Source organism: Cyanistes caeruleus, chromosome 11, assembly GCF_971803275.1.
Source record: "Cyanistes caeruleus chromosome 11, bCyaCae1.hap1.1, whole genome shotgun sequence".
Classification (NCBI taxonomy): domain Eukaryota; kingdom Metazoa; phylum Chordata; class Aves; order Passeriformes; family Paridae; genus Cyanistes; species Cyanistes caeruleus.
This window is the reverse complement of record NC_141711.1, coordinates 8,646,282-8,667,993: the sequence shown is the minus strand read 5'-3', so window position 1 is coordinate 8,667,993 and position 21,712 is coordinate 8,646,282. Positions and strand designations below refer to the sequence as shown.

The window sequence follows — 21,712 nt, the reverse complement described above, 5'->3', positions numbered from 1 at the left end:
TATGACTGGTTCACATGTGAAGGCAAAAATATAATCCACACAAATATGGATGGCAAATATATAATCCACACAAGTTCTTTATTTGTGTGTTTTATGAACAAATAATGCTGACAAACAGGACTCATGATTCAATGAGCAAAGCTCAATTCATTGGTTACTAGAGTACCAAAATTACTTTCTAAATATTTAAACTGTAAAATTACACTGTGACAAACTCAGTCTGCAAGCAGGCATATAAAAGTAATTTAAGTAGTCATTTAGTCTGCCATAATGACAGAACTGCAAGTGACAACTCCACTGTCAGGTCAAAGCCCTCATTACCTTCTAATTTTAAGCACATTTTTCTGGTATATACTCTAAATTTTATAGATTTCTTCAAAAACTTACTTTCGATATAGCTGATGGGTTGCCAAAAATCTTCCATTTTGTTCCTGGGTTCTTGCCTTGAGCACTGAGTATTTCAACAAACGGCCCCCCCTATAATAAAATGGTTTAAGGATATATCATCCAGTCAAATGCTCAGCACTAAATTATCAACAGTCAAGATGAAAACCTAAGAATCCCTCTGTATCATGCTGCTACTACAGTCAGCATTACTGATCAGTCAGACAGCAGAATATCAATAACAACTTCCAGACTACTATAACAATCAATTCATGTAGTCAATACTTGGCTTTATTAGAGGATCAGAAGATAAAATTGAAGAAATACCATGGAGTGTTTGAAATTATTTTATCTATAATGTCATTCTCTAAAATTATTGCAAATATTCTAAAATTATGCAAGAGATGACTAATTTCTATTTGGGTAAGATTGATTTCTACATTTTACCAAATTAAGTGAATTTTAAAACACACTGCTAAAAAATAAAAGGTGCTGCAGATTGGATGTTTTGTCTGATTTCTAATGGAAATGAAGTTTGCACCATTTGTCAACATATGTGACTGGCTCTGCCTACATATTTTGCAGTAACTTTTCTACTAGTTACCAAATTCCAGCCTGATTTTACCAAACAAAAATTTACTAACTTTCCTGGGCCAACCTAAGGGGCCTGGTAGTAGATTTGTTCTAGTCAGTATTACCATGAAAAGGGTATGGGCTACAGCCTTCATGAAGCAACAGAAGATTATTATGGATGTCCCTGTCAGGTGAAAACTCCTGACATGGAGCATGTGCCCTATTGGACATCAGGGAATCTAAACACAGGCTCTTGGGGCCGTTGGCTTTCTCACCTCTGATTAGGGAATTACTTGCTTCTAGATTTTTGCCATTTGATGTCACATTTTTTGTGACATCTGATGCACTCAGCCTACAGTTTGCTAAGCATTTTTCAGCAGCATGGTTGACCTAATCAATCATTACAACTCTGCCATTCCCTTCTCATTTCTAGTTGCCTGCACTCCCCAATTCTCTTTATGCTCAGCTGCCCAAGCAATTGCCTGCAAGTCAGAATGAGCAAGAGGGGCAAGCAAAAGAAATGCTCCTCAGATTAGTTTTTCAGAGAACATCAACTCTGCACTGTATATGAATTAGGCAATTTCCTCTGCCCACACACACCTGGCAGCTCCAGCCACATGCCTGATCCCAGTGACTGGACTTAGCAAATTTTAAGGAAATCCAAAATGGCATTCCATAAACTGCACTCAAAATATTTTTTAAACTTACAGTGGATGATATGGTATACTATAAATTTCCAGGTTACCTGATTTATTTAAGGACTGCAGGATCAAGCTCTCAAAAAGTAAAAAAAGATTTTTAACTGCCAAGCTGTGTGTGCTTGCAGCAAATCTTAAACAAGTGGCTTTTTCTTCCCTCTTTATAAATGCATTTTGTTAATAGCACAGCCCTGGAACTGGCCCTGATTTGAGGCTGATTTGAGGCAAACTGAACAGGACATGGAAAATACCAGACATGACATGAGGAAATGTCAAACAAACAGTGATGCAAGAAGCTGACAAAAGTTACTTGGTGATGTGTAGGATGGTTGGGTCTCACTGAGGGCCCCAGTGAAGTTCGGCAAGAAACTGCCAAACTCCACAATCAACTTGAGGGGAGTTTGTGGCATCTTTGGGGAGCACAGTCCTGCAAAGCCAGTGGCAGCTTGGCATCAGAAATTCCATGAAAACGTGAGACAGCCTAGGGAACAGCATCAATTTTGAGTACAGAAGTTGCACATCTGGGACCAGTGCACATCTGGGACCAGTGGGGAAAATGCAGTTGGGGTGGGTTGTTCTCTCAGGATGGGACTGGTGCAGAGAAAGGGAGGCAAAGTGTGGTGGGAAAGAGAGGCCAGGAAGAAGTAAAAGGGATATTGAAGTTCCAAATAATGTGACTGCTGTTGTCACAAGCTTGTGCTGGACCAAAGGAATAAGCCAACCCCCTTTTCTGACTGCACATTAGGAGCTGGGATTCATTCCATGACTGCATGGAAGCAGATGTGCATTCCCTGGCCCATAAGGATAAAGAACAAAAGCCACTGGCAAACTCACATTGTGCCCATTCTAGGCCTGACATCATCAGCAGCTACCCAGTATTTCTAACACTTCTATAAAAACACTGAATTATGAAACACTCCAAAACACTCCTGTAGCTGCACTTTTTTGCCTCTCAGGATAATCTATTTTAATTTAGCTCTCTCAGAGATGAAATGAAAATGGGTAAAAATTAGAATTATTTTTGTTTTACCTGATAGTTGTTTCTGAACATTTTTCCAGCTTTCAAAGGTAGAAAATAATTTTAGCTTCTCAATCAGTAAAGACACTTGCAAGCTATGCTGGAAAACAAACAAACAACTTTATATAGGATTTGACATGAAAAAAATCCTATAATGACACTTCAGCCCATATTTTAAAATATGTGAGTATTATTGCAAAGTACTTTTCTGAGTAGAAATGTATATCAACTGCATCAGAGTGCTACTGCAAAAGAATTAACACCAAAATTATATTAATATTGATACTGTATTGGAAAACATTCTCTTTGTGCATCAAGTATTCAGGGCGGTCTTTTCTTATATTCCAAGTAAAAATTGGAATTTTATGTCAGTCCTTATTTTTAATCAACGAAGACTTTCTCATTCCTTAAAAATGCTTAAAAATAATCTTTACCACATTTTTTTTATTGTTCTTTGTTCTCAAATGCCCACTGGAAAACATTAGAATCCATTAAAGAGAAGCTTAACATTCAATATGGAAAAGTAGAAACATGGAACAGCTGCAACAGAAATCTCTCAGTCTAGAGGTATTTGGCAGAGACTTCTGAGACAAGTTATCTTCTTTTACATTCAGAATTCTTTGAGGATGATTACTGTAAGACTCAAACCAAGCACTTCAGTTATCTGAGGGCTGCTCAAGTCACTGTCAATTAAGAGATGTCTGCAGTTATGGAATTGGAACAGTGGAAAGGGAAGGGACTGACACTGGAAGCCTCCCACATTCTTCTTTGATCTCACTGAGTGTCTGGGGGCTCACCTGGCATCAACAGAAAGTGAAGACACCCTGAACATAAAAGGAAGCTGTCACTCTCCAGAGACAGGGAAAATCCGCCACAAGAGACAACAAGCGCCTTCACTGAGAACTGAAAGTGCTCCTCAACTTATAGAAGAATCTTCTCACAAGATTCTGCCTCAATTTTACTTGATATACTTTGTTCTGTTCATGTTCAGTTTGGGTAAAACAACTTAAGAATTAAGTATTTTTAATTATTGGATATTTTTCAGACTGCAACCAGATTTTTAACAGAAATAAGTTGACCAGGTGATTCTAAATACAGCTTCTCATAATGAACAGTTCAGCTGTCACAAGCAAAGAACAACAAAGTTTAAAAAAAATTAAGAAAATATCTATGACTACAAATGAACTAGAAATTCAGTGACAATATGCATGAATTCATGAAGAATGAATCCAACAAAAGGATTAGGGCAACATTCTATTTGAAAAAGTAAATAATCATTCATTTATGAAAAGGTGATGAAATCTATTGATATTTATCCACATTTATTTTAATCAGCAACAATTAAATCTTAAAGTTGTCTGTAAATAAAATAAAAATGGAAGAACAATTAGATATTGTAAATTTATCCCATGCTGTTGCCAGAAATATTAGTTCATTCACAATTTTTTGATTATAAGGAGAATGAAATTTAAAAACACAGCATTTTAACAGGCCTATCAAAACTTGTAATTAGTATTTTGATCAAATTTAACTAATATTTTCACTGCACTTCTAAAACACCAGTTGCATTATTCTATGTTTTATACTGTTTTCTACACAGATTTTCCGCCTGTTGGTATTTTTTTTTAATTACTTCATTAATAGCTATATTGAGCTACTTAATTATGAACTAGACATTTTAGAAATACCTTTTAAAGAATGCACTTCTAAAGCAAGTGTATTAGACTTCTCTCTAAATATTCACTTAATATAAAGATCACTTATTTCTGAAATCACTGTTCAGTTTTCTGTCTGCAGCCCTATCTTTGTTATTATCTACAGCCTTTAAACAAGCTTGAACTTTTCAAAATTGTGTGATACATATCTTAGTGAGAAGTAGTGGCACCATGACACTAATATCAATGACCTACTGTTCTGACTCCCTTTGCCAGAGCAGAATGTGAAGGACCTCTAGTGAATGAGGGAGCCCAGCCCACCTGCAGGACACATTTATGACGAGTGTATCCCTGTAACTCACACTTTGAGGACTGAGGATTTCACCATCTCCCAGTTTTTCTTTATTATAAATTTTATGTGAAGGAGATGTAAAGGAATAAATTTTTTTTTCCTGGGGTCAAAGCACTTTCACTAACTTGCTCTGAAGATCAGTTTCAGACTTTCCAAGCATCATGCACCTAGCACAGCCCTCACATATTTTGCAGCTCTGTTACATCTCAGGAAAAAATATTAGGACTAAAGAAACGTAAGGAATTCTGATCTAAAAGTTACTGTATAAAAGGTTTTATGTTCAGAGACTGAAAAAATAACTCACCTCTTTCAAGGACTACTACCAGTATCCTGGCTTAAAATTCGTTATCAATGCAGTTGTGTTTTAAACTGATATTCATATGGACAAGGTAGCTTATCTGCTAATTTTCAGAACATATTTTATGCAGACTCAGAAAACTGATGACTGTCGTAGGTACCAAATTCATGACCAGGTGGCTCTTCCTAATTTCAGTGGAAGGTAAACTAGACCCAAAGTTTATAAGCATTTGTGTTTGGACACATCATTTAGCTACAAAGCTGTAGCTGTCATTGTCAACAGCTCTGTGAAATCAGCAAAATGTCAGAATGTTTTTCATTAAGGCAGGAAAAATACTGCAAGTGACACTGCAGTACATCTTTGCTTAATTATAACTTAACAAATTTCATTACTACAAGTGAAGACTAGAAATTACCTTTGCTATTAAGATTGGTCGCCACTAAAACCGTTAAGTGAACTATATATTTGTCATGTAATTACTGAGGTAATGTTAAAAAGTACTTTCATTATGTATCAAGTACTACTGTTTTTAATTATAGTAAGCTATTCTTAAAGGAGAGAATGGTCTGGAAAATTGATAGTTGCAATATTTTTCCTCTTTTTGCCTTTCCTCTTCCCAGTCCCTCCAGAAAGTCTAAAAATCAAGAGCGCTTAAAATCCAGAGGGACTATATTAAAAAAGAATCAACAGCAATTTGAAATTCAAGTCCTCATTTTTTTGCATAGTTATCAAATAAACAGATATTTTATGACATCTTTGTAGAATGCCATAAACTAGTAGCTTTCTCATTTTTTAGTCACAGATCAAACTTAGTATTTTCTTGCCCTTAACCACATACTTTAGTATGTCTGTCCAACTGGAAATACAGGCATAAAGTACCAGTCAATGGCAAATAATCAAGAATGTAATTTATAAAGTTAAGCAACAATGAAAGATATTTTTGAATAAATTCCTATCCAAATTTACCTTGTGATGTCTTGGTTTGTGCAGTGACTTTGATCATTAGTTTCACCATCCTTCTTATGCAAACAATAAAGTAGCAGTATCCAAAAGGCCCCTTATTCCTTCCATTCACAAAATCCACTTAGGATTCCATAAAACTATCTCCATTCTATGACAGCTTCTTACGTATATTTCAATAATATTTGGTGTTTATGTAGTCCCAGATTCCAACAATTGGTCCTTTGAAATTAACAAGCAAAAAGAGTATTTCAGGAACAGCAAATGTAAATGGGCCTTCATGCCTTCTTAATCTAATTAGTACTAAGCACCAGTCTAAATCCACGAGAGACAGGGATGGACAGACTCACACAGACCTAAAACCTTTCATAGTCATGGTTAGTCCCCTCTCTTGAAAGGTACTATTTACATAAGTATATGAATACAAGTTTCTGATCAATATCCCAGCGTTGGAAAAGCTATGTTTATTTAAGATTTTTTATTCCAAAGTCATATCTGTGAAGCAAAATAAAGTGAATTTGCACATACTACTAATTTGCATTGAAAAATGACACGAATAGACTATTTTTGGCAGGGCACACAGGCTTAGACCCAAGACTGTTCATACATATAACTCAGCATCATGGGCCCAAAGCCAGAGCTGATTTATGGTGGCTGGGACACGCCAGGGAAAGCAGTTCATCACTGATGAAGGGTTTTAGTATCTCTCAGACAAATGAATTCCACATATTAAATATTTAAAGCTGAGTTTGTAACACCACTATATATTTTCTCAAAATACAAGTTAGCATAATAAATGGGCAGAAAGACCATTAATAAGCTATTGCAAGCCTACAGGCGCTCCAACGGGCAAAGCAGCGCAGCTTTTATGCACAACCCGCAGAATTAAGGGGAAAAATACCTTAAAATAGAAGCTTTTGCTTTATAAAAATTGGACTGCAAAACGCTTTGACACAAGACCCACGACCACCTGCGGCCCCGCTTCCCTGCGCAGCTACAGCGGCACGGCCGCGGCCCCCCCGCCCTCCGCTGGAGCCGGGGCCGGGGTCAGGACAGGGGTCGGGGCCGGGGCCGGGGTCAGGACGGGGGTCGGGGCCGGGGCCGGGGTCAGGGCCAGGGCCAGGGCCAGGGCCGGAGTCAGGGTCGGGGTCAGCGTCCGGGCCAGGCTCAGGCTCAGGCTCAGGCTCAGGCTCAGGCTCAGGGTCAGGCTCAGGGTCAGGCTCAGGGTCAGGGTCAGGGTCAGGCTCAGGCTCAGGCTCAGGCTCAGGCTCAGGCTCAGGGCCAGGTTCAGGCTCAGGGCCAGGCTCAGGCTCAGGCTCAGGCTCAGGCTCAGGCTCAGGGCCAGGCTCAGGCCCGGGGAGGTCCATCCCCGCCGGGTCTCACCTGTGTGTGGCCGGCGGGGCCGTTGCAGACGGCGGCGCGGGGCGGCCCCTGAGGCCCGGTACCAGCTCGGGGTCGCCGGCGGCGGCCCCTGAGGGCTGGGCGGAGGTGGTCTGCGGTCCCCGGCTCCGCACCAAGTCATTCACAAATGGCAGAGCCTCTGCTGTCCCCTCACAGGCGCCTCAAGCGTGTGTGAAATGGCGCCGTGTCACCCAGTGCCCGTGCGGGTGCAAGTGCAAATGTTGGTACATCAACTCGGTCAACTCATGAAATATATCTGCACTTTCCCCTTTAAGGTTACATTCTGTACATTCTCTAAAATGTGTTGTTGTTGTTTTGGTTTTGGTGTTTTGGTTTTTTTTTTTGGTGAGAGGGATGAAGGGTGAGCTACAGCAGCCACATCACAGTTCTTGGTTTTTAAGGAACTACACTGCCCTTGGAGATCCGGCATTTTTCCCTATGAGAAGGAAGCGAGAAGGACGGCCCCATTACTTTAACATAACTGGAAAGTACAAACACCTCCCGATGGCTTCAAAAACCTCTGGGAACAAGGTTATGGGGCACCAATTTGATCCGGGGTTTTATAATGAAATATTAGTCAAAGCAGATCTTCCCTTGAAGTGACTGCTTTTTTGATCACAGCATTTCTTCATGAAGCTTTTTAGCCTTTTCACAGAAAAGTACTGGAATACCATTTTCTTCCTCAAAGTGTGTCTTAATGTTTCCATGAAGAGCAATTATTAATAACCTTGTAACCCATCATGGCATAATGAAATACATGAGCTGGAAGGGCTGAGCTCCCAATGAATGGGACCTGCTGTGCTCAGCCCTCCATCGCTCTGCTCGCCTTCCTTGCTTTTCCTCCTGGAGGTACCATCCTGATTTTCCCAAGGAAGGAAATGAGTTAAATCAGTTTTAAAATGTATTTAGCTTTCTCATATTACTTTAGGATTTTCAAAGAAATGCAGTGTTGTTTTATCATATACTGGATTACACTGATTAGAGTTCTTAGGTATTGGAGGTAAGGAAAACAATAATACTAAAGCAGAGCTACAGGTTATTAAATAAAAAGAGTTAATAGAACAAGAACAGAAGACAGACAATGATAGGAAAAAGGTTAAAAAACTTTTGTGGAATTTTGTAGCCAACATATGACATAGTTCATTACATATGCTTTAACTCAAAGTCATTTTGAAATTACATAAAATACTGTATCTAAGAACCCTGCACCCCTTCTGACAGGAGTTATGTTAAGGCCTGAGTAGTTTAGAAATTCCGGTTAAAAACTGAGATTCAGGCTGAAGAAGCTGAAGTTGAAATGGTGTTTGAAGGAGTCATTTGTGAGTGTAAGGTATAAGGAGCTACCTGCCTGCTGGGGGAAAAACCGGGTTGCCCAAGTACCCCTTCCTGCTGGAAACAGGTTTTTGACATACTGTGAGGGAATTCTTTTTTTCCCTGTTTCTTTCCAGTTTTACAGAAGAAATTTTATATCTTATGACCCAAAAATTGCAGGTAATGTAAGACTGGCAAGGAATCTTGTGCCATTAAATTTGGTCCATCCATAGCCTGAGCACATCATACTTTAATAGTCTGCAATATGTATACATGCTTGCGACATACTTCCATGTTTTGGAATTATGAAGATGTGGGAAGTACTGTGAAACCAGTAATGAGACAATCAGGGTGTTTGTTATGATGAATTCTTTGAGATTGCACCTGTAGTTTGGCTGCAGTTGGTGCCTGAGCTGCTGGGTTATGCAGTTTTTTTTGGCTAAATATTTAAAGCCTCTGAGCAGTGTACATCTACTAAAGCCCTGGAAAGGCAGAGTGTTCAGCAAGTACTTGGGTAATAATTTGGGAAAAACGGTGAGAATTCATATACAGTTATCTTCATCCCTTACTTGTTAGAACATATTTCAGTGAAGAGATTTCTATTGTGTCTTAGACTAGGAAAATGGAACACATGAACATCCTTTCTTCTCATAAATAACCTAAGCATAAGGTGTGGTTAGGTCTTGAATTAAAATACTGAGAAATTAGGAGCATCATGCTGGGAAACGAATTGATTTGATTTAGGAGAGTATTCAATGTGCACTAGATATCTGATGTGTGATATTAAACCCAACCATTTTTAAAGGACCCCCACTGACATAGCTTGGGTTTATATCCATAGGAATAGTTCTGTAATTTCCTTCATCCTTGCCTGACTTAGCCTTATTACATATCATTGCTCACACTTGGAGCAGTCTCCCATCCCTCTGTGTAAAGCTCATTTCAGCTCTAATGACCATTTGCCAGTCTCTTCTGTACAGTATTCTGAATATTGGTTTGGTTTGTGCTTTTTGAGACTGTCAGTTCATGTAGTCTGGACATCTCTTGTCTTTCTAGTTCATACTTTATTTTGTAAAATGCTATGTTTTGTCTTGAGATCTATATATATTATAAATGCTAGTTAAGCTAAAAAATATGACCCCCAGACATCCTATGATTTTTTTTTGTAGCTTCTTCTTGCCATTCTCAATGTGCAAGGAAGGGAGACATGATCTGAGCTGCTGCCTGCTTAGCCTTTGCTTGGTAACAGTTGCCACAGAGCCGAGGCGTACTTGCCCCTGTGCCAGGCCACTCTGCATTTCCTCTGAACATTCCTGCTCAGCCAGTGACCTTCCTAGGAGTATATTTGCCAAGATTACATCATGCAGCATAATTTAACTGCATAGTCACCATTGTATTCACTACTATTTGTGGATTTCAGAACAATTCCTAGAAGAATGATTACTTCTTCTTCAGTCATGTACATGAGCTCTGAATTTTTTCTCATTTTTATTTGTACCTTAGTCTTTTGATAGAAATACTGTTCAAATAAATTAAAAAGTGAAATTCATTGATTAGCATGACTGTCTGTTTGATCTTCTAGAAGATAATAAATTCTGTGAGACATGTATATAATCTTTCCATCATCTTAAGGCTTTGCTTTTAGAAGGGTGAAGTAACACCTGTGATTCAGAAAACAGCAGTTTGCAGAGGACTCTTCTTGGGTAAATATGTTAAAATTGAGAATTAATTCACAATATATTTTCCAAAGCCCCACAAATATGCAGTCACGGACATTCAGTAAGAATCCTTATTTGAGGGTTGCGGGTTGTTATGGAAAAACACAGTTGGGCCAATTTCTGTGGTATGTACTTCCAAGATTAGACTTTCATGAAGTTTCCTCTCACTGATGTGTAGTCCTGATACTCAAACACAGAAGGGGACTCCTGAAGGGTCATGGTCAAAGGGACTGCCAAGGGGATAGACACAGCTGCAGCAGGGATGGAATAGTTGTGGAGACATTCCCTCTGTGTCTCTCTGTTCTTTACACCACACTGGACAGTGGTGAGTTCAGAGCAAAGACAACTCTCCATCACCAGACTAATTCTATTGATAAAGCATGGAAAAAAATCACAGTCTTTCTGTAAAATAAATTTGTTGCACATTCTCCAAAAAGCACTGATTCCTCAGGCAGTAATACTTGAAACTGGCTGCTTCTGTCTTGTCAGGTCTTTTAGGAATCCACCCATGTCACCAGCTGGCCACATTTCAGTTCAGTACATGCATTTAAACCCTTAAATCATAAAGATGTGTTTAATGAGGATGCCTAACTAGTTAGCCAGCATTCATGGATGTAGAAAGACAACCAGCATGGTGCTAAAAAGATTATTAATTTTTTCCTCTTTTTTGATTTGTTTGGTTTATTTTGAGGCAACTGGTATCTGTTTACAGATTAAAAAAATGTGGTATCATCTGAGGAAAGGTGGTGAATTTCTGTAACTGAAAGATCCATCAGCATTATGCAGTGTATGTGCTAATGCCCTTCTTTCCTTCAGGATAGTTCATTAAAGCTATGTAATAACAAGGAAAGAATAGAGGAAAAATAAAAACCTGCCATGGTTTGCCTTAGTATTGAAGCAACCTGTGCTTAAGTTTAGCAAATTATGTTAGAGTTAAAAACATTTGCAGGTTCTCTTTGCACCTGCTACTGAGCTTTACAGGAGTTACAGTCTTCACTCACCCCAAACTATACCAATCTATTGGTTGTTTCATTTCAGCTTTGCAGTGTAGAAGACTATTTTGTGTAATGCCTTTTGTAGTTTGGTCATGCTTCTTTGATTCAGAGAATTTTTGAATAGGATTAGAGAAAAACAGCCTCTGGATGACTGGTGGAACTTTAAATAGCGTAGCCACTCTTCTCTGTCCAGTAAATCCATTAAATGATAAACTATTGATTTTTATAACACAATTAAGGTGCCAATGATTTCTTAAGAAATCATTGTACATTTTTTGTATTATACACTCAGCACATTATCTATTGTAAATTGGAGGAGAGTGTTCTCAGTCTGGAATGAAACCATCCCCACACCAGTCCTGTGCTGCAGAGAGTTTTGCCTCTGAAATGTACCAATGGTCTTTATCTCATTGATTGTAATGTGTATATACAAAAAAAAATCCACTGTAATTTACTACTATTTATATTATTTATTATATTATACTTCTTAAGGCACATAGTTTATAGTACCTAAAAAGTTTTAGTAACTTGCCAGACAAGAATAAAAATTGGAATTTCAGAAGCAGCCTCATGATCCAGTGTTAAAATGGATGGCTGTCTGGACTCACAGAGGAATTTCTTCATCTCTCCATCACATAGTTTGTACAAAGAACGAAAATGCCATAGAGTATTTCCTTTGAAGCAGCATAAAATATTAGAAAGAAAGATACTGGTTGCAATGGGTCAAAATGGACTCTTCTGTTCTGACATTTCCTGTGTTCTTTTGTGCTGAGATGGGATAAACAAGGCCTTTATTTGTTCTGATAACTGTGAGGCTTATTTTCCTTTCTCTCCAACTTTGATTTTACTTTTACTGACAAGATAAAAAAATAAGTCAATATATAGTTGGATGTTGCTCATCCAACTTGTCAGATTTTTGCTTAGTGTTTTGATACTGCTTTTTCATTCAATTATTGTTCACATTGTTAGGGTTTAAGGTTTCTCACCGTATGCAGTGCATATAAATGCCTCTGTTATCTTTAAAATTAATCTTTTAAAATTAATGTTTTTTCAGAAATATAAGCACTTTCAAATAAAATTCTTTGCACATTTGGAATATAAATAAACATACAAACATGAATACAGATTTTGAGAGATAAAGAACATCTGCTGTTTGCAATGAATTCCTTTGGACTCAGTTAGTGGATTCCACGCAGCATTCTTCATTTTGGCTCTTACAAAATTGTTCTCTGAAAGAAAGTCTTCACAAAGACAGATATCACACAGATTTGTGCCCTGAGTTCCTTCTGTCTAACATCCTCAACTTTCTCTGTCTCTCATGACTCCCTTAAAACAGCAATCGCACTTGTCTTTCCTTTTTCTTCTATAATATTTTCCCATTTCTATATCCCCGGTCATTTATCTTGTATCTTGACCAGTTTCTGCTTTCCTAAAACTCTTCCTGCAGTTCAGAGTTCCCAGATGTCCAAACTCCTTTCTGTGTTTTTTTCTGCAGCCAGAAAAGAAAGTCTGTGCTGTGGTGTGTCCAAGAGTAGCTGTGCTGAGTGGACAGCCAGGGAGTGCATGTCAGCCTGCCTGCTGCCAGAGCAAATGAGTAGTGACTTAATTTCTTCCCACCTTTCACTAATGGCAGCATCAATAACATCTGTTCTGCATCCTGCTGTTGATTCTCATATACCTTGCAGGAGCTTAATGTCTTAGGATATTCCATATGAAGTAAGACTAAAAAATGTCACCAATTTTGTGAGGAAGATGTGGAGTACTTTATCTAATGTTTTACGTTTCGGTGTAATACAGTGTATTCTGAAAGTTGATTCTCTTTGATCTTTTGTTCCTATCTTTTATCTGAAATATAAATCAATATTTATTGTGTTATGACTGGGTAGCTGGTTGTCAAAACTCCAATGCTGGTAGAGCTGAAACATTCCTCTTTCAGATACAGTCAGCTTTTATTTTCTGTAAGTCAGTAAGCAGACTGAAAAGGAGGGGAGCCATGTCTTAGATAATTTCTTACTAGGTTAATTTTAAACAAGTTAAAACAAATGTTTCTGTATATTTCTTAGAAGGTGCTGACAAATTCTTCTGTCATGAGGAGAGCATGAACAACTTTAAACCTACCAAAATGAATGTATATTCCTTTTATACATTTATATGCTTGCTTACAAAGACTTTGTAGTGGGCAATGTGACATAAATACATTGCTCCCTTCCGAAGTATGAATTCTGTATGACTTTAACTGATTTCTCTTAAAGGATAAAATCTGAATTACTCTGACTTTCATTTTAAATTAATGAACCAAGTTCTGGGGGCTGTCTTTGGAGCAACAGAGGATAGTTTGTGGAGCGGTATATTTATTTCTTAGCAGGACCTATTGCTAAGGTGAAAGCATGCGGTGCTTTTTGTGTGCACTGATGGGCTGAGCTTTCACAGAACTCTGCTAATTTAGTTGGAATGCTTTTGTCATTAGGTCTTATGAAAAAAGCCAGATGTAAAGTAGGTGTGGACTAATAGGCTTTAGGGAGTTGCTAAAATAGAAAACGTATTTCAATCTCTTCAACTTCTGTCATGTTACCCCCCACTTCTGGGGAATTTTGAGATGCAAATCAAACTGGCTTAATTCAGGAAGTCCTGCACACCAGTGCCATCATAATGATGTGAAACTGTGTTTATTGGCTCAGTTTTTCGTGAATGTCATGAGTGTCATGAATCTGGGAGAAGAGATCACATTTTTGTCTTGTTCCTTCCCTGATGGAACTTTCTGTTCTTTTTGGAGCTTACTGCTAGAGGTGTAACTTTTTACCACAGGCTACCATAAACTATGCTGCACCTTGATACAACATGAATCTAAAGACAGGGAAGATAGGCAGGTTCTGTACCCCGGGATGGCTGCTGAGATAAATAGGGATACTCAGGTCCCAGTGGTGATGGAATTTGGTTCAGCTGTGCAGGGGCAAATATTGGCACTCGTGTCACATTAGCCACTAATAGAGGTTTGGATTATGAGCAATGAAGGTGAACTGTGCTAGATAAAATATACAGCACCTGGCACTTTTGCAAGCAATCTTTCGGTAACTTTTTCTTTTGGCCACTGCTCAGTGCTGATTTGATGGAATACATTGAGGATAAATCTGTAGGGACCTCGTTGATAAGATAACTCATTTTCTTTACAGGAAAATGCAATTGGACTTCTCTAGCTGGACTCTGGTTGTGTTTGTGATCTGGCATCTCCTAAGGAAATTAGGGATAATGCTCATCAGAAAGAAAGCTGCAAAGCAAGTAAAGCATTGTGTGAGGGTTTGAGAACTACAGGAGACACTAGAAAATTTTAATTGAAGGACTAGGTTACAGTACAAATTTTAAGGACTGGACTTCTGACTAATTTTTTGGTATTTTTATTCACATCATCTTCCCAAAAAGGAGAGGTGGATGTGTGAAATATACAGATGAAAGAACCCTTATTAGGAGCAGTCTGTCAGCTAGGAAGAAGTGGATGAACTTAAGGCCTGGAGTAGTGAAAATCAGATGAATTTCAGTGCTGTGTGGTACAAGGTCATGCATTTGGGGACTAATAAGTTGCAAGCTTGTGTATGGGAAATGACTGAGGAAGCAAAAGTGCTGAAGCTAAAGAGCAGTATTGGCAGAAGGACAAATGAGCATGAAGCAATCATAAATACAATTAAATTTAGAAACTAGAAGGACATTTTTAGTTGTCAGTGAAGTAAAATTCTGGAACAGTTTTCCCATGGGAGGTGTAGGGAAAAAGAAAAGAAAAATTAAAAGAGGGGAGATTTAGATAAAATGTTAGGAATAAGTTCTTTATTAAGAAGGTGGTGAGAAACTGGATCAGGTTACCCAGAGAAATTGCGGATACTCCATCCCTGGAAGTGTTCAAGACCAAGTTGGATGGAGACCTGAGCAACCTGATTTGGTGGAAGGTGTCTCTGGCCCCATGGCAGTGGAGTTGGAACAAGAAGATTTTTAAGGTCTCTTCCAACCCAAACCATCCCATGGTTCTGTGATGCCAAGTTCTGCTTATTCCTCAAACCTTACACGTAGCTTCTTCTGCTAATTCTTTATTTAATATAAGTAAAACAAACTAAACAACTTTTTTCACAAAGGCACCCTGAGACATGCAGTGACAAGTTTGTGGGACATCTGTTTGGTCTGAGGAGGAGCTGGATATTTGAGAGTAATTGATTAATGGATTCACAGTGTTTCTTGTAGTTGTGCCACCACTGCAAAATGAGAGTGAAGGAGCAAAAAATGCTTTGCATCTGTCAAGGCCAGCGTGCCAATGTGTGGAGATCACAGCAGGGAGAACAGGACTAGCCAGTACAAAATGCTTCTTTGTTCTTGTATTCTTTTAAAAGATTGATTTCATGTTTTAATCCCGTGCAAAGAGCCAGACCCTCATTTGTAGCTACATATGAAGGTGGCTTAAAGTCTGTCTTTTATGCCACAAGTAGCCTGAAGCCATCCAGCTTCTTCTGCACCTCCTGGTGAAACCTCCCCTCATTTCTCTGCCAGTGTTTGTAGAGGCTGTGCTGACAACCTGGGGCTGCAGCTCATTTGGGGTGCTGTGGAAATGTCCTATTTCTTGCCAGTGAGTGGTTAATGTGCTTTAGGGCTGCTTGAAGCCATTAGAACGATGAATGGCAGCTGGCAAGCAAAGCAGGATCAGGCTCAGTGGGGGAGAGGGATTCTTTCCTGGGTGATTGAGAGGAGAATGAGGCCTCTGTCTCCTGTGGCTGCTGTACAAGGTTCTGCAAACCTCACAGCATTTTCCCATAAGGATGAGTAAGAATGTCTTGGGGGAATATTCTGAGGCTCAGGCACCAAAGTCAACAGTCTTTCAGACCATTTGTTGGTTGTGTGGGGACATTGGCAATAACCTGAAATGTTAAAGAGGTCCTTGTAAAGAGCTACAGAAATGGAGCATTTTCCACTGCCTTTTCCTGCTGTAATCCCTATATTCTAGGACTCCAGCCATTGCAGATGCCTGGCACTTTTCTTCCCTCATTTTCACTCGGTGGCTGTGTTAGCCACTACATCAGACTCTGGGTACCTATTATACACACTATCAAATCCACTCAGTTCCTTCTCTCAGTAAATATATTGTATAGATTCTGGCTTCTTTGGGATACGTTTTTGTTTCTTAGTATAAAAATTTATATTCAGGATATCTACCTTTTCATTGTTTAAATTACTGACAAGCTAATCCACAACTTTACACGCTACTTTTATTCACTTCTGTACCAACAACCATGTTCCATGGTGTCCCCTGCAGTTAGCTCACAGAGACTTTATCAGAGATCTGTGACCTTCTGAATGTGCTTCTGGGGAGGATCCTTCACACTGGTCCACAACAGAGAAGGACTTAAAGTAAATGGGAGTTTGTAGAGGTCTGCCTATGTCCTGTGTCACTAGCTCCTGATTTACTCTTTGTATTTCCCAAATCCTGCTCTCAGCAACGCTTATAAGCTACATCATAATTTCAATATATGCTCCTACTATTCTCCTAGAGTTCCTGCCATAATTATATTCATTGTATATAGGTGTTTGTCTTGTAGAGTCCAAAACAACTAATTATCTTCCTACTTATACATAATGATTTTAAACAAACAAACAATAAACACAAACACACAAAACACCAAATCAACTTATCTTCTTTTCTAACTATAATTTCCATTTTTGAATCTTAAGTTGCAAAGGCAACAGGTAGATGCAGTGAAAATTTGATACTTAAACCCCCCATACTCCACCTTTTAGAGGATTGTCGTCGTCACTTGTTTTGCAGATGTATGCTGATGATTTGCAGAAGCCTCTGTTTTCATGGCTGCTACATCTGACTGGCTATCAGTACATGAATTATACATTTGATGTAGTGGTGATGTATTAATTTCACACCAGAATCTCTAAATATATTTACAGATAAAGCATAATTTCTCATGCTTCGAGAAATGAACATTAATTCTTTTCACTTCAGAAAGAATGTGAAAGGGCTTGTTGCATTTCATAGGAGGAAATATAAATCTGGCTCCTATATTGAAAACTTTGTCCATTAACATATCAGTGTAGTTTTACAAATGTTTTTAATGATTATAATAATATAGAACTATGCAATGTGAATGTGGATTTTTTCTCTACAGAAATACAGGATGTATTTACTTAAGGAAATCCTGTCCCAGATCTCTCTGCTGCTTCACATCATCTCTTTAGATTGGGTTCTTCCAGGTGATAATTGCATAAATGTAAAATATTCTGATATTTTATAATTAGTATCAAGTTGACGATGAACTGCAATTCATCTTGTTTGATGAGAAGCCTTACGAGAAGGATGCATTTGCATAAATATGCCATTGCCATTTTACTACATCCCACTAGGTTTTTCCTGTTCTTAGACAATGAGCTGAAGTGACAAAAGTGATATACATATTGAATAGCGTTCCATGATAGCACATGACACATTTCTGACACTTGAATCCTTTCTTATAAGGCACTCATCATATAATCTATGACTGAGTACTGGTCAAATGACTTCCCCAGTGCTCTGCATCTTTAAATCTTTGAGATTTTGATTCCTACTTTTAGGCAGCCCTTCTCTCCAGTGTAATAAGTAGCATTCATTGCCCTATTTAGCTGGTATGGCTAATCAACTATTAACAAGTGTGGTTTTAAGTCATTTTGGTACAGTAGAAGCTTTGGGTTTGATTTATATTAATTTTTTTGGGCATAAAATTCCCAGTGTGTGCTCTCTGAACAGCTGCCAGAAGTCTCTGAATCTTCACCTTATATTGCAAATCTAAAAATATTAATTTAAGTACAAATTGAAAGTATCCAAATGTTCAGAATGGACCTGCTGGTTTGCTGTTTATCACTTTCTAGTTTGAACAATCTGTTTAGGGATCAGAACAGCAGTGAAACCTTATGATTTAAGTGGTCAGTGACCCTCAGCAGATATCCAGTAAAGGATTCTTGGAGTGGGCAAGTTGCAATGATCTAGACAAAAAATAGATTTTTTTTTTTTTTGTAAACTTGTAACTATGGTAATGGGGATTGGTTTGTCAAAGAAAAGACTTTGTGCTCATGGGCAAATTTACTTATAAAAATATCTCACTTGCAAACAGATAAATTATTCTCTGTCCTGGCTGGTTGTGATACTCCATTGCAGAAAGCATCCATCATATCTTTGCTACAGCCAGCAGTGTGTGCTTCTTTGAATGGTAGACTAAGCCCATTAGACTTTTATACTTTTTCTTTGGCTAATTTACCCAGCAAATTTCATTATCAAATATACATTGCAGTAATACCTCCTGGAAACTATTACCTCCTTGTCACTTGTTGACACATTTATAAGTGCATAAAGACCTTTCAGTAAGTCAGAATCTTTTCAGGGAAATGGAATTTACTTAATGTGATGGTTATACGAGCATGGAGATAGAGAGCTCCATGTATTAATCAGTTCATTGCTGCTGTTGCTTCAAAAATAATTAATCTGTCAGAATGTTTTCTACTCATGAAATCAAATGCTCCTTTTTTTTTTTTTCCCTGATGTATCTGTCCATAGTATAAAGATAGATATAATTTTCTACAATACTTGACAAGGCAACCTTCATTCTGTTCATGAACATCTGATATAATACTTATTAGATATTTGCATTTGCTTTTTGATTTAACAAAGTCATACTCCTTAAACTTCATTTCTGTCAGCAAAAGCTTTAAGATAAAGGTCTGTTCTATACACATCTCTTAAAAAGATGTTGCACTTTGTGCAGAAAGCTGTTTCAAATACAGAACAATTTTCTTGGCCTTGCTGATTTTAATGTAGTAGTCATTCCATAGTGTGTCATTCCATACCAGAAAAGCTGTCTGTATGGATTTCCAGAAGCTCTAGTGGTGATTCTAAGTTAGGGTCTGCTCTTGAGTTTAAATGAAGACTTCAGCATTTATCTTATACAGAAAATGCACTAAATCTTCTAGTGTGATAACTTATCTGGATACCCATTAAAATAAATCTATCATTGTTTTGGGAATTAACATGAAATGAAAATGGGTTTTTAATAACATTTAGTGCCTAGTTTCAGATTTTTTTATTTTTTCCAGGCAGAATACTCTGAACTTCTCAAGCTGCATAAAGTTAATGATTTTATATATCTTGGATACATCTAAATTTTTGTTTAGAATAAATTATGATTTTCCACTCGTTGAAAAATTATTTAACTTGTGCTTGTTGAAATGTAAAGATGTTGAGGATATTATTCTTTAATACCCTCTTCTACAAAGAAGGTCCATCTTTCCTCATTGCTGGTGACCTAGTGCTCTTGTTGGTACTAAAGTAGGAGGTGGCTCTCAGCAGTGTTTTGGAGAAAGAAGAGTCTACATGAAGAGTGGTGATTGGATGACAGGTGAAGAAGGCATGGTTGTCCCTTAAATATAAAGGAATAAATCCAGATAACAATAGTTTGTCTTTTGTAGACATGGTTTGGAGATACTGGAAAAGTTGAGTAAAGCTTCTCCAAAGAAGAGGAAAACGGTTGGAAAAGAAGTCAACAATCTGTTAATTGAGTAGGTATTAAATACAGGACTATGCAGATCTTTCTTCTCATAGTTTCATATTTCTAATGATGCAGAGACAGAATGATCCGCTGGAGGTCTCTCACAGTAAGAAAAACATGCATTAGTCTCCATCAGAAAAGGTAGTGCCTGAGTGAAGACATGCAGGTACAGAAGTAGGTTAAGGAAACTTATGTCTGCTGTTATGGATTTTCATTTTCACTGGAGGGATTTAACATTGGGATATTGTGTGAATCATTCTCTATGTATGTGTCTAACTTGTATAGATAAAAAAATCATTTACATGAAATAAAACAGAAAGAAACTACATTTTTTTATGTCAACAAATTTTCTCAGATCATGTACTTTAAAAACATCTATGACCTACAGCATATTTAATATTCAATACTGTTCTAATACTCACTGGCATTAATAATTCTATCACTACTTTGTGTAAAATAATTTTAGGGTTCTCATTTAATTTATATTAATATCATTAATTGTACTAGTATAAATCTATACATTAAAATGATTCATGAGTCTATGTTGAGATGAGTAGGTTTTTGTTGGATTAAGTTAAAAAAGGCTATAGAATTAATTTCATTGGAGTAAGGTCATGGCACTGTCATTATAAAACTGCTTAGGAAAACTAATTGCTGGGTGATACCTTGGTGAAGTTATGAACAGTTTTGAGAAAAATAGTGCCCTGGAAATCTCACTGAGGGTCCACAGTATTTACAGAACATATACCCTGTGAAAGGACAGTGCCTCTGGTGGTGGGCAAAGCTTTGTTCACATTTTAGACTGATAAATTACACATGCATGAATCCAGTCTCCCCATCTCAGGAATGCTGTTGTACACAGTGCACATGCAGTTCTCTGTGGGCCTTTCTTCCCTGCACAAAACACTGTCCCTCTGGGGGAGTCTTTCCTCAACACATCTTGACTTTAACTCACAACAGCTGTTTTATGTAGCTAAAAATCTGGTTCCAGATATCATTTATTCAGTTGCCTTGGCTTACTAGCCTGTTTTCCTTTCTTGAGTATTTAAAATGATTTTATAGCTTTTGAGAGGAAGAGGAGGGAGCCCAACATACCTGGCAGCTTTGCTGGCTGTGTGTGATAGGAGTGGCAGTTGCCTATGTCTGTGCCAATCCTCCCTGGCATCAGCTCTTTGGTCACTGCATTCTTGTGGCTCTTTGTGGGCACTTAGTCAAACAGAACTCTGAGCAATTACTAAAATGAACAATGCAATTGTTCTCTGTAATTCAGTATCTAGTCTTGCTTCCATAACTATCAGTGGGAAATTTCCTACTGGAATAAGTATAACTGATTGTATGTAAAACATTTTCTGTACTCTGGAAATGCTGACCTTTAATGAGAATTATTTTTATAAATCCTGGCCGCTTTTTTTCTATTGATTTCTAAATGTAGAAAATAGATATTTTTGCTTTACATAGTCCAAAGAGTATGAGAGTGTGTAGAAATATTAAAAAACACACTTTCCACCACTTTTATTTATCATTACTAGGGCTTTGTAAAGGGATGTAATTTTACATTTTTATTCAAAGTGTTTTTAATCTATATTTTTAAAAATCTCAAAGTGCATATATAAATTAATCAGCTCCTGTAATCCATTCATGTGTGACTGCTATGTTCAGTGAAGGTCTATGGCAAAAATGAATAATTTTATTACACATTCAATCCTACATTAGATATTAGTAATTCTAGAATATTTCACTCCCTTAAATTGCCCTCTTTGTCATTCTCACTCTTTTTGTGGTGTCACCAAAGCA

The 21,712-nt window shown here is 37.8% G+C and overlaps 2 protein-coding genes across 11 annotated transcripts in view; one reads left to right on the top strand and one right to left on the bottom strand.

The window, feature by feature from the left end:
- The window catches only part of CFAP20DC (CFAP20 domain containing), a 72,277-nt gene extending 64,736 nt beyond the window's left edge, over positions 1-7,541 (bottom strand). For 2 of the 5 annotated variants that reach the window (XM_023935216.2, XM_023935218.2), the window contains exons 1-4: positions 6,840-7,245; positions 5,945-6,160; positions 2,686-2,773; positions 388-477 (exon numbers count right to left, since the gene is read on the bottom strand). In XM_023935216.2, the coding sequence (XP_023790984.2) occupies positions 388-477; positions 2,686-2,706 (111 nt within the window). In that variant the 5' untranslated portion in view covers positions 2,707-2,773; positions 5,945-6,160; positions 6,840-7,245. Of the gene's footprint in view, positions 1-387; positions 478-2,685; positions 2,774-5,944; positions 6,161-6,839; positions 7,246-7,321 lie in introns of those variants that run through there. The other 3 variants (XM_086846063.1, XM_086846062.1, XM_086846060.1) reach the window with 3 other exon arrangements.
- The window catches only part of LOC147650976 (uncharacterized), a 233,620-nt gene continuing 219,262 nt past the window's right edge, over positions 7,355-21,712 (top strand). For 4 of the 6 annotated variants that reach the window (XM_086846067.1, XM_086846065.1, XM_086846064.1 and 1 more), the window contains exon 1: positions 7,355-7,563. In XM_086846067.1, the coding sequence (XP_086702193.1) occupies positions 7,516-7,563 (48 nt within the window). In that variant the 5' untranslated portion in view covers positions 7,355-7,515. The remainder of the gene's footprint in view (positions 7,564-21,712) is intronic. The other 2 variants (XM_086846069.1, XM_086846066.1) reach the window with 1 other exon arrangement.